A 13,645-nucleotide genomic window follows, 5' to 3' on the forward strand; every position below is an offset into this window, starting at 1 on the left:
TTTTTAATTTTCAATTGTACAAAAAAACCTCTTTCTAATAACAAAAGACCTACAACAATCAAAAGTTAATATCTGACAGTTAATTTATATACAGTAGCTGTATTTAACAGTATTCACAACTGTTATCCTGCATATCCTCAGAAATGCATGAAGTTAGATCTAAATAGACTTCTCTGGATTAGTCAATGAAACATTTTCTTCCCTCATTCAGATTAATTCTTTCGGAGATTAAACACTTGGAGAGGAAAATGACATCGATTATTAAGTTGACTACGCTTTCAGGGGTGCAGGAGGAATCTGCCCTTTGCTATCTGTTGCAAGTAGATGAATTTCGTTTTCTTTTGGACTGTGGCTGGGATGAAAACTTTTCTATGGATATTATTGATTCTCTGAGGAAGTAAGTAGTTCATTTCATACTTTTTTTTTTTTAAATAGGTCTTGGTTTTTTCTGAAAGTTTTCAAAATACCATGCAATGGTATGTGTATGGTGATTTTAAATCCAAAGTTGTTCTTCTTTTTTCTCTTTGAAGTATCTTTTATATGAAGGGAATTATCTGCTGATACGTTTCCAGTAAAAACTTGGTTTTTTTCTTGCGAGTCTAATGAGTTACATCTATTAATTGTAGTTCTCAAACTGTTCTGTGCTTGTTTTGCCTTGCATGTTTTGTTTTTTTCATAAACGTGATACAGAGCAGAGTTTATGGGAGACTGACCTTGGCTCTAAACTAGTTTAGAATGGCTAAGTTTTAAATGGAGGAATCCTTAGTGTTTGTAGGCTGAATACAAAGTGGTTCTACTCTCACCTCTTGTTTCAAGTTGAATAGACTGTCAGTCAGGAAAACAGCTTCTGTTGGTTATCCCAGCCCTGCAAAGAAATAAGCCTGTCTGGACTTTAACACTGACCTTCTGCAGGTTTACAGCAAGGAGCTTTGCTGATGCAACCATTGATTACAAGGTTAGGACTGAAACATGGAAGTTCCTGAAAGAAACTAAGCTTCGGGCTGCTATTTTTGCAGATTCACTTTTCTGGCGTTGACATACTTGCAGTATATGAAGTCTTTTAACTGAGGATTTTTGTGTACTAAGGACAATTTATAAAATTTTTCGAGTGTCTTACCTGAGAAGCAATTAGATGAAATCCTCTTCTTAATAACAGCCATCAAGAAGAATGCGTGTGGCCCAGTTACTCCGTGAGGGAACAAAAAGCTTTCAGCGCAACTTGTATTTTCACTTGTTGCCTATGTTTTATGCCCTCAAGTTTTTCAATTGTGATACGTAGTAAATTTTTAGTTTGAGTTCTTATTTTATGCAACACTTTGCAAGAAAAAAATATTCTGTTTTTAAAATGATTAAAACCCAAAAAATTTATGTGCCACTTTTCTCAAATGATGTATTTGACCTTTTCTGTTTTTAAAGAAATACATTTTGATTTCATCCTTATCAATTTAAGGATTGTTTGTCTTTGGTCTTGTTACTTGGTCTTTCTCATCAGAAGAAAAACTGTAGTCTGTTTTAGGTTTTTAGATGTATAAACAATTTGTAGCATCTCTTCACTGATAATATTTTTGGCCCCTCAATTTACTTTGTGATGTCCAAATATATATTAAGGTCTTCCTAATTAAGAATTTGATGTTGTGCTTATGTCTTCCAGACCTTGAAATTATGTTTTCAGAAGTCACTTGCATTTTTAAGTACTTGAAAGTTTGGAAATATCTGTAACTTTTAATTATGATTTTAAAAACTTTGTTCTAAACCTGCAAAGATTTAAGTTTTCTTGTTTGGCATTCAGACTGTGTATGTATTCTCAAAATAGTCATAATATGGAGTATGTAACAGCATACAGAACTCTTTTCACTAACTTCTATTGTCCCTGTTTTTTGTAGGCATGTACACCAGGTTGATGCTGTTCTTCTTTCTCATCCTGACCCTCTACACCTTGGTGCTCTTCCATATGCAGTTGGAAAAATGGGGTTGAATTGTGCCATTTATGCAACTATTCCTGTATATAAAATGGGACAGATGTTTATGTATGATCTCTACCAGGTATATTTAAGTTGATACTTCCATACACAACATCTTTGCTATGGTAGAGTGCTCAGGTTCTTGAATGCTCTATACTTCTTATTTGTTTTAGTCTCGCCATAATACTGAAGATTTCACACTCTTTACATTGGATGATGTAGATGCAGCCTTTGATAAGATACAACAGCTGAAGTTTTCTCAGATTGTGAACTTGAAAGGTAAAATTGCCGCCAAAGTTTCAATAAATGACTTTTAGTAAAAGGCAACAGTCATTAAGAGTTAAAGTAACTTCTTTTTAAAGGGAGTAAGTTTTGAAATGTTGTGCGTTTTGCAGGGCTGAATTCAGTAGCCCTATGTCAGTATGTCAGCTGAATGTTTACTTCAGTGATTGTATGTGGAAATGGGTAGAATTTCCACTTAATGAGGAGGTTGTGCCGAAGTGTATTTAGACATTTGTGTCTCTCTTGGGTTTTTTTGCAACTTTGAGAGGCTTATGCCTCACAAAAGCATTTACCCATGCCTAGTGGTAGATACCTCAGAACTCTTCGGTAACCGGTAACATAAAGGAAAGCTTTCTAGAGAATGAATAGGCTGCAGAGATTAAGTTACAGCATGTGGATGATTTAATGAGGAGGTCTTCACTGACTCTGGATGATACTGTGTAGCTCACTGCTAGGAACTGTTGCATCTGGAGAATCAGCAGCTTTTCACCCCTTTTGAATTTAAAGATCAGAATGAAATGGAAACCCTGTTCTTGAACAAAGACACTTACAAGCTGACCACTAGCAGCTTGTCTCTGAGATGCAGTATCTCCAAGTTCCTGAATGCTGCCTGCCAAAATACTTGCCCTGTAATTTGGAAAATAGAAACGGGATGCCCTCCTTGGAAGGCTGCTGACCCTTTTTCAAGATATTTGTAGCAAGGCTATATCTGTGCTGCGAACTTTTACATCTTAAAAGTAATGTTTGTGAACAACTGTTTTAAAACGCCCTACTATTTTCATGTTTAATAAAAGTGATTTGAAAAGACTCAGTGGATGCGTCTAAGACGACGATATATGTTTTAGTTATTATTAAAGCTACGCACTTCTGTTCAAGTTGGTGGAGTGCAGTGAAGTCAATGAGTAATGGTCATGGTGGCCTAGTTTTACTTCTGACAAAGATATAGGCTAGCACCAATGACGAGGAGCAGCAGTGCATTGAAAAAAAAAAAAAGTCTGTCATTCCTGACTGCAGCACTTGAACACCTTTCCTGGTATTGTTTGACTTGCGTATTTGTCATTCTGGAAAGATTCCAGCTTCTGTAATTTGTATGTGTTTTTGTAAGTACCTGGACAGTGAATGATACAGTAAACGTTTTGTGTTGTGCTAGAGAGGCGCTTGCCTTTCACCAGTGTACTTGCTTTCATGCTGTATGTTTGTTGTATAATGTACTGTTATTTAGGTCTATAGTTACAGCAGCTCTGCAGTGCCTGTGAGTACTGGTGAGAGGTGGAGGGAAGAAGTGGTCTTCACTTTAGTTTCTTTTTCTGGAGACAAAATAGAGGTGAATTTCAAAAAATTTTGAAGTTACTGGTTAGATGGGAAGGACAGATATGTTACTGATTTTTCATACTTCATTTGACTTTTTTTCCCCCGTAATAATTTTGGCATTCAGTTGTTTAAATTACTATCTCTTATTCAGAGTAATAGATTTTAATACATGTAATGTACCTAAAATATTGAAAACTTTTGCAGGTAAAGGACATGGTTTGTCAATCACACCATTGCCAGCTGGCCACATGATAGGAGGCACAATTTGGAAGATTGTCAAGGATGGAGAGGAAGAAATTGTTTATGCAGTTGATTTCAACCACAAGAGGGAGATGTAAGTTCAATGTAGCAATACATATATCTTAGACGTTGCATTAGGTGTGCATCATTTAGTGTGTGATAAACAGGTATGGAAGTAGCAGTGCCTTTCCAGCTCTAATAAGATCACTAATTTCAGTTGCATTCAGATTAATCAGTTTGAAACAAGCATTATCTCTGGGTTTCTTCATTCCACTCAGTTTTATTTATTTGTAAGTTTGAAGCAGGAAACATGCAGCTACTGAGGAGTTTGGTTTGTGTACATGCAAACATCTGGAAGCTAGCTGTCTCAGTTTTTCTCATAAAACAGAAATGCAAAAAGTGAGATTTTGCCTTTTTTTCACAGCCATCTGAATGGATGTTCCTTGGAAATGTTGAGCAGGCCTTCATTGCTTATTACAGATTCATTTAATGCTACTTATGTACAACCCAGGAGGAAGCAAAGGGATGAACAGCTACTGAGTATGTATTCTGTTTGGGCTTGAAAATAGCAGTAATATGACTTATTAGCCACTGTAAATTATTTTTCTATGAGAAATTCATCAGCATCCAAACTAAGAACCTTTATTAAAATTTAACAAATTTTGAATTACTCTTTTCTGATGGTATGGATCCTGTGGGTTAAACGTTTTCCTGAAAACAGTAAACCACATTTGGAAACAATGTATTTTACCTAGTATCAATTAATCTCTTAAGGGATTTTAAATGACCTTCCTCAGCATATGATTTTTTAAACCCCATTTTACGATTTTTTTTTTTACAGTTTTTTTTTTAATATAAAAAAAAGGAAAACTAGTATCAGGGCAGTGAGATCTTCAGAGCTACCCAGAAAGTTCCAGCTCCCTTTAATTTTAGTGGAAATGTGGTTTTGGATCTCTTTTGAAGTTTAATTTATTTCGGTGTTCAATATGCTTTTGATTGTGATTCTTAGTGTGATATAACAAACAAAAAAAAACCCACAAGCCACAAACATTCTAATTTGGGTTCAAAATATAAGTAGGGTTTTGTTTTGTTTTTAATTCTTCTTAGCTAATGTTTTGGAGACATTACGAGGTGATGGAAATGTATTAATAGCCGTGGATACAGCAGGCAGAGTTCTGGAACTTGCTCAACTTCTTGATCAGATCTGGAGAACAAAGGATGCAGGATTAGGAGTCTACTCTCTAGCTCTTTTGAATAATGTCAGCTACAATGTAGTGGAGTTCTCTAAATCACAGGTTTGTTTCGATTTTAAAATACAATTAAGAGGGTAACTGAACATGTATGCAAAAGCATTTTGGTTTTAACAGTAAAATATGGCTGAATACTGTGTGTTGTCCTTATTCTATAGTGCATGTTTGTGTCTCTCATCTTTTGATGAAGTAATACAGAGTCCAGTGATGGCTATGGGCATGTTTCTTGGTATTCATTTCTGTTTTTATCACAAGTCTTGTTAGCATAGTTTATAGCTGTTAAAAAAGAGGACTTAAAGAGCTTATTTTTGTGTTGTTTACACTCAGCATTATTTCTGCACTTGCTGAGAAACATTGGTGTAATCACGTGCATATTGCATCCTGTACTTCGTATCAGGTTTGTACATTATCGTAGAAGTTCTGTTCTTATAGATAACTTTTTCTTAATACATATTTTAGGTTGAATGGATGAGTGACAAGTTGATGAGGTGCTTTGAAGACAAGAGAAACAATCCTTTTCAGTTCCGCCATCTGTCCTTGTGTCATAGTCTGTCTGATCTGGCTCGTGTGCCTAGTCCAAAAGTTGTTCTTGCCAGTCAGCCTGACTTAGAGTGTGGATTTTCTAGAGATCTTTTCATTCAATGGTGCCAGGATTCCAAAAACTCTATAATTTTAACTTACCGCACTACACCTGGAACATTAGCACGATTCCTGATTGATAATCCTTCTGAAAAAGTTATAGATATTGAGGTAAGAGTTGTCTATATATCTCAGATATTTTTATTGTGGGCCATCTGGGGTAATATGAGCAAAATTGAACTTGGTTTCCTTTTTGATCTTCTGAAAACGCTTCTAGTGGCGGAGGAAAATCTGAAATCAGTATGTTGCATGTTTAACCAATTGTGGATAAACTTACATAAAAATAGGTCTCACATTAGGAACTGCAAAATGCTTTTTGCTGGTGTGGCAAAATTAATACTCCATGGAGATGAGCATGAAGTTGCCTTTAAGTATTTACCTTTAGACAACACTTTTCTTTGGTTTTTTTATAATAAAAAAAAATTCTGCTTGCATTTGACATACAGATCACAATATACAATGGGTTACTTATGCTGGAAAATACTTTGGTTTTGGATGAGGGGAGAATCAAGTTGAATTAGTATAGTGTATCCCACCAGAATTAGAAAGATAAGCGAAAGCTAGGAATTAGAACACAATTGTTATTCATGCTTTCAAATTATTTTATTTATATAAATTTGTGTAACATTGTGAATTTATAGGAGTCCTCTGTAATCACAATGATCATTTCAGTCCTGATGATGCAGCTTTATTTTAGTTTTAGCTTGGTTTGGAAGCATTGAATTACAGTATTAGACTATTACGAGAATTCAGTATTACTCAAAGTGACCTATACTCTAATTTGATTTTCAGAAAACAAGAAACAAAATTTAACATTGTTTTGCCTGCTGGTATTACTTTGCCAGGTTCTTCTAGTTTGATGTTAGTGACACAAAAATTAAAAAACCACTGCTCATCATATTAGTTTTAATTCTATCTGCAGTTGAGAAAACGTGTCAAGTTGGAAGGAAAAGAACTTGAAGAATACCTAGAAAAGGAGAAACTAAAGAAAGAAGCAGCTAAGAAGTTGGAACAGTCTAAAGAGTAAGTGTGTTGGCTGTTCTTGCATTCTGCTGTTATGGTCAGAGTTGAGATTTCTGCGTGATCATTCTGCTTCAACCGTTCATAGGGATAAATGCAGATCACAGTTTTGAGAGTCTTGTCCGAGGGCACTGAGGAACTGGGAATGGTTGTCTTTAATCTGTTTTTATGATAGACCTGTTTCATCTGCCGTTTGACTGTGAGCTCTTTCTCAGTTAGGTAAACTGCCCTTGTCCTTGGTTAGTGTTGTGTCAACTGTTATTTTTCAGTGTGTTTTTGTAGTATTAAACCTGAAGAAAAAAAAGAAAGTGCTAGTTTTTATGGAATGTCATTTCAGGGCAGATATCGATTCCAGTGATGAGAGTGATGCTGAAGAGGATATTGATCAGCCAACTGTACATAAGACCAAACATGATTTGATGATGAAGGGTGAAGGTAGCCGGAAAGGAAGCTTCTTCAAACAGGCAAAGAAATCTTATCCAATGTTTCCAGCCCCTGAAGAAAGAATTAAATGGGATGAATATGGCGAGATTATCAAGTATGTGGTGGTAATGCGTGCTAACACGTAGTAGCTATGAAGTAATTTAAAAATAGAAGTAATAAAAATAATCACTTTGTCTCTTTTGCAGCACTGTTATGTATTCTTCCAACCACAGTAACTTTTGAACAGTTAGGACAGTTTGTGCTAAGTCTCACAGAAAGCTTATGATAGGATTGAAGCTGCACAGCGCTGATCCTTGGCCTGTGTTCACACTTCTTAGGATGTATTGGATGTATTCCCACTTCAGGCTTTTTTTTTCTGTTTTCTTTTTTTTTTTTTTTGCCTTTATCTTATAAGATAAAAGATTTCTTTTTTTATAACCTGACTTTTTTCTGCTTTAAATCACCCATAATTTTGATAAATTTATATTGAGGGGAAAGAACATTGTTCATCCTAGAAAAATCTAGTGATGCTTGTCCTATTTGCATAAGGAATACTTGCTAGAAAACCTCAATTTGCTAGTATTTCCCAAGATATCAAAGTTTGTTTTTAAGATAGGAAGATGTTATTTTCCAAATGAGCTCTGTTCAAATATGGAAATATTGAAGGCAAGTATAATAAAATTGTTGGCAATAACAGTTATTAAACATTTCAGTAGTAATAGTCAGCATTGTTTCTTTTTATATTATGTGGTGCTTTGGTTTTACTGTAAGACTATTAAAAGCAAAATGCCTTTCATTCTTTAGACCTGAAGATTTTCTAGTTCCAGAACTTCAAGCAACAGAAGAAGAAAAAAGCAAATTAGAATCTGGTTTGACGAATGGAGAAGAGCCTATGGACCAGGATTTATCAGATGTTCCTACCAAATGTATTTCTGCAACAGAATCCATGGAAATTAAGTGAGTGGCTTTGTTCTTGTCAATTCTGCTAGAACGGTGGCATGGGCACAGTGCAAATTGGGTAAAAGGCTAGCTCAGAATTAAGAAAGTGGGAAAGGGCTTACTTTTTGGTGGTTTGTTTTTGTTTGGTTGCTTGGGTTTTTTTTTTCCCCCAAGCTATCTAAGTTAGGTTTTTACTAGTCTTTCTGGGAGCATGGTACAGAGTCTTATGGTTCCCAACTCTTAAGAAATTCACAGTTTATTCCCTGTCTGATGGAGACAAGTGAAAGAGGAAGAACAAATGATACAATAGTATATTAGCATAGATACTCAAATGTACATATATTTTTTTTAAAAAGAAGAACTTACTCAAATACACTTATCTCATGTTTTGGATAACTATGTAAGTGAATTTGGGGAATTTACAGTGTTAAATACACATACATGCTGATATTTGAAAATTCCGTGTTTTACTGATCCATAATACACTTTGTGCTTACAGCTTTTGCTGATGTAGAATAATTTCAAAATATCTTCCATTTTTGAATGAAATTCTTGGACCACTCTAAAGTTTAATGTTTTAAACTAAAAAATGTTGTTCTTGGGTTTTTAATTCAAACTAGAGCCAGAGTTACATATATTGACTATGAAGGACGCTCAGATGGGGACTCAATTAAAAAAATTATTAACCAAATGAAACCAAGGCAACTGATCATTGTCCATGGACCACCTGAGGCCAGTCAGGACCTTGCAGAATGTTGCAGAGCTTTTGGTGGAAAAGATATTAAAGTTTACATGCCAAAACTGCATGAAACTGTAGATGCAACCAGTGAAACTCACATTTACCAGGTAAGGTACTGGAATTTGTTAGTTGTGTAACTACCGTGAACTGTAGTAGAGCTGTATTGGCAGACTTCTAATTTGGCCTCCATTCTTTGGGGGGGGAAGAGACAATACTGCCTGTGTGTACACTTGGTTTTGTTTGATCAAGACATTAGTGGCTTTTTTCTGTCTTCTAGGTAAGCATTCTCCTTATACTTATTATTCATAACAAGTGTTTAAAAGCTTAAACATTGGATCGGTGCATTTTTACCTGTAGTGCAAAAGGCAAGGTTCGTGTCCATGGGAACATCAGTTTGCTTTACTCAAGTCTTAATAGATTTATAATGTCTATATTTAAAGTACCACTGTACACTACTTGCAGTTCAGGATTCTTTTTGAAATCTGAAGGGGAGCCTTAGCAAAGAGAAAAAAAACCCTTGTACCTAAATAGTACCTAAGAATGAGCATGTAAAGTTAGGAACAAGTTAATGTTAAAAATAAGTAAGACACCTGTACCACCTAAAAAAAAGTTAATGTGATGGTTCTTGGAAAGTGAGGTTATGATAATGTATTGCACTGCGTTAATATATTGCATTTAGTTTTCATGGTTAAGCTCTGAATAAACTTGCATAATTTGTGTGAAAGTATATGAAAATTGTGTATGGTCACGATTCAACTTTTGAAGTTGTTTGGAGGAAAGTCTCTCACATGCACTTCAGGCATTAACCCTTTATTCCTTCTGTACTTTTAAAGTTGATAGAAAAACATCAGTGAAATTGTTGAAAGAGGTACTTCTGCTTCTTTCCATAGAAAAATCTGGTAACCTGTAGGAAATGGAAAGTTCTAGTTACTCAAAATTATCCAGTTCTGACAGTCTTAAAACAACAGTGTTTTCTGTGTTTTGATTTATTGCTTGTTGGTTTTGGGTTTTGATTTGTGGTTTGGGGTTTTTTTAGGGTGGTTTATTTTGGTGTTTTTTTTTTTTTTTTTTAAAGCTTACAAGGATTGCTAATGTGTAAGAAATAACAATTGTGATTTTTCACGTAATCTTTGTCTGAATATAATTGCTTTATATTTAATTTCAATTTTTTTATATAAAGGGGAAATTCAGTTTTCTGCATAGCTTTAGTTTGTTTTTCTGTTTGAAGCTTTCTGAACAGATGAAGTACACTGGAGACGTTGAATTAGAAAATAGATGTGAGTGAGGCATCAGAATCCCAGTGTCTTTTGAGTGGACTGTGCTGCAGATGGCTAGTTAGTTGCAGTATCCTTCCTACTGTTGCAGCCTTGATTCTGCTATGGGGATCGTGCACAATCTCATGTGGATAAGAGTCTTTGAGTAGGGCTTTTTTTAATAGGTTAAAGGCTTGGAATGCCCCAGAGGAATCAGGGTAAGGTAATGTTTTGGTCAACTTTAAAATCTGATGTTTACAACATCCCTTCTTACAATAAAATACCAATTAAAATTGTTTTGGAGGGTTGAAATTTGGAACTGTTGTTCAGTAACTTAAATGTATATATAGAAACTTTCCTTAAATTTACTAAGGCCAACTGGGGAACTCCTTGGCTGCAAAAAAGATTTCTGATGTTTTAAAAGGAATTGATGGCTCTTGCTGTAAGTTTAACTCAAGCTTGCAGTCATACAGCTTCTTTTTTTATTTTAGCCAAGACAAAAAAAGGTTTTGATCTCTGCTGCTTTTTAAGTTGAGTAGTGACATGAGGGTTATACAAATTATATTTTGAAAGTATAGAACATCTTGCCTTGGTGATACCAATTCTCTCCTTTTCCTCCCTAAAAGAGTATGAATCAAACCTATATGGAGAGACAGTGAAAGGAAAACTGCTAATTTTAAAAGGTTGAAGTAAGAACTCTCTGTTTTCCTTGAAACTAATAATACTTTTATTTTTGTGCAACCCAGGTCAGGCTAAAAGATTCTCTTGTAAGCTCGCTTCAGTTCTGTAAAGCCAAGGATGCTGAGTTGGCTTGGATAGATGGTGTTCTGGACATGCGAGTTTCAAAAGTGGATACTGGAGTTATTTTGGAAGAGGGGGAGCTGAGGGAAGATGAAGACTTAGAGATGCAAGTGGATATGCCATCTTCAGACTCTAGTGTCATTGCACAACAGAAAGCCATGAAAAGCCTCTTTGGTGATGATGACAAGGAGATGTGTGAGGAGAGTGAGATCATTCCTACTTTGGAACCTCTGCCACCTCATGAGGTACAGAAATTATGCTGATCTGGACTTCTTTTTTGAAGAGCTCTGTATTCATTTGTCTCTTTCTAGTGCTTATAGGTTGATACTGTGATCTTACTCAAATGAAAGCCTAACTGAAATAATGGATTTTCATGTTTGATTTTCTCTTTGTTAAACCTGGTACTACTCTTTGTCCAGATTTTATGCTTTTCAGCAAGGATGATCTCTTGCATCCACTAACAGTGCCTAGCATCCAGTACCATCTATTTATGAGGATATTTTAATTAACATGTCTCATATTTGTAGTTAGTACTTGCAGATTTGGAAGTTAGTTGGCATTTAGTCACTCTTGGATTTTATTATGTTTTGTTAATGCTATGGAAAATACTTTCATATACTTGAGATACAGATCTTTGAAATTCATACATTTCCTCCTATAATAGTGATTTGAGAGTTCATTAAATTAATCTTTTCTATAAATTTATCTTTGCTCTTAAATTAAAATCCTTTGCATGTGAGTAGATATTCTTTTATCTTTTCATTGAATGATTACAATGCCTTCTAATCCTAGAATTGCTTTTTAAGATACTGTTGCATAGTCTTAAATGTAGTCTGTTCTGGGAACTAGATAAATGTGGAGACAACTCTAAAGTCTGTTCAGATTCATGACAACCATCCTAAAAGTATGTACTGACCAGCAGTACAGCTTACTGCAGCTCTGTCCCTGGCATAACATGGCTTGGAAGAGGGATCTTCAGTGACAGGTTTCCATTTGTCTTCAGTATGTGAGCAAAGAGGGGAGCTTTTCCTTTACTTAATGGATAACTTCTAAGGCCTTCCTATCTTGGAAACGTCTTGCTGCAGGTGAACAGAAATAGAACCAATCTTCTTGTTTATAGTCTTGTAGTCTAGACCACACTCCTGCCAACACAATGATCAGGAGATTTTTTGGAAAAATGGAAGGCATTAAGTCACAGAAGTATTAAAGTTGTATGTGTTGTTTAAGGTTCTTGGACATCAGTCTGTGTTTATGAACGAGCCAAGACTGTCTGACTTCAAGCAAGTTCTCTTGCGAGAAGGTATACAAGCTGAATTTGTAGGAGGAGTGCTTGTGTGCAACAATCTGGTAGCTGTTCGCAGGGTAGGTGTTCTGTGTCATGAACTGTTTGGTAAATAATATTCTAAATGAAAATTAAGTTTCTTCTTAGTGTAAAGATAATAAATTGAAACATGTCTTTTGTTTCAGACTGAAACAGGGCGCATCGGATTGGAAGGCTGTCTCTGTCACGACTTCTATAGGATAAGAGACCTTTTATACGAGCAATACGCTATTGTCTAAGGAAAGTGCTGCAAAGATGTTTTTACTTGAACTTTTAAAGAAAATGGAGATTTCTCCCAACTTTGACTTTTTGTAGTTTTCTAATTTATACAGGGGAAACCTAATTCATAAAGAACAATTAACTACCCTGAACATGTAAATAACCGCTACCATCATTCTTCATAAATCTGTTGGTACGTTCCATGTTGTTGATTTTCAAACTGTTAATGACTTTCTGTCTCCCACATAACACATTATAAATGAGTTTAGGACTATGAACCCTTCTCAGGAAAGGTTCAATTCGTCATGACATGTTTTGGTTTCATAGATTCCCTGCAAAAGAGTACAAAATATGTAAAAGTCAATCTTATTTTAGAACAGAAGAATAGATAGGGAACTGTGGGTTTCTTTGGTTTTGTTCTTTTTGGGGTTTGTGTAGTTATTTCTGGTTTTGTTGGGGTTTTTTGTTTTGTGGTCTTTTTTTTTTTTAAATAGAGGTTAAAATGAATTTTTAATAGCCCACTTAAAGCTAGACTACCTAAATTTCGCCCAGTGTTTTATCTGCTCCATCTCACTGATTTACTCCAGAACAACATTTCATATTCTGTATAAAGTATTCATCTGCAGGTTCAAAAAGTTACTTTGGAAATGTACTCTAAGAAGACTGGATAATATTGTCAGGCAGTTTAAAATCCAGTAATTGTATGCTTCAGAGTAAATTCTGTACAAACTTAAAAAATTTATAACTTCTAGGTTTTCCAAAAATATACCAAGTGTAAAATCTTTTCTGAGTTCTGATTTTAATACTTTCAAAGTCTAAAGCCTTTATCCATGCACTGCTGTTTGTTCAGAGTGCCATGAGCCAAGTTCAGGAAGATCCTTTATCTTGAAATCTGAGTTCATGTGATGTATTTAACGGTTTTGTGCCATGTTTCATTCTAGTGGCATGTTTTGTACCATTCTTCATTTAGTTGACAGCGGGACTTACTGTAGCTGCTGATGCTAGGAATTGACGTTACTTTTTAGGTGAAGATGACCACAGTTTTGGGTGCCTTAATTTCTTCATAATTAACTTAGACAAACAAATGACCTCTCCAGAATTTATTTAATCCTTTTTTCCCCCATCCACATGTGAACCACCAGCTTTGGCAGTGGAGGGTTGCTTGCTTGTTTTTACATACAACAGCAATGTAATTTGTGCTCTCTATGTGTGTGTTTTATATAAACCTTTTGAAAAAGTGGCAAAAA

General features: G+C 35.2%; 1 protein-coding gene across 1 annotated transcript; it reads left to right on the forward strand.

The window, feature by feature from the left end:
• Positions 1-214: 214 nt before the first annotated feature.
• CPSF2 (cleavage and polyadenylation specific factor 2, 100kDa) lies at positions 215-12,757 on the forward strand. The gene is made up of 14 exons (XM_009695721.1): positions 215-397; positions 1,884-2,043; positions 2,135-2,240; positions 3,759-3,888; positions 4,219-4,334; positions 4,902-5,089; positions 5,504-5,794; positions 6,606-6,706; positions 7,041-7,241; positions 7,931-8,083; positions 8,686-8,911; positions 10,804-11,103; positions 12,086-12,220; positions 12,326-12,757. Exons 1-14 carry the CDS (start codon positions 249-251, stop codon positions 12,416-12,418), a joined length of 2,349 nt encoding a protein of 782 aa, XP_009694023.1. The 5' UTR covers positions 215-248; the 3' UTR covers positions 12,419-12,757.
• The last annotated feature ends 888 nt before the right edge of the window (positions 12,758-13,645 follow it).

The sequence above is a fragment of the Cariama cristata genome, unplaced genomic scaffold, assembly GCF_000690535.1.
Source record: "Cariama cristata isolate BGI_N322 unplaced genomic scaffold, ASM69053v1 scaffold21762, whole genome shotgun sequence".
NCBI classification, from domain to species: Eukaryota; Metazoa; Chordata; class Aves; order Cariamiformes; family Cariamidae; genus Cariama; species Cariama cristata.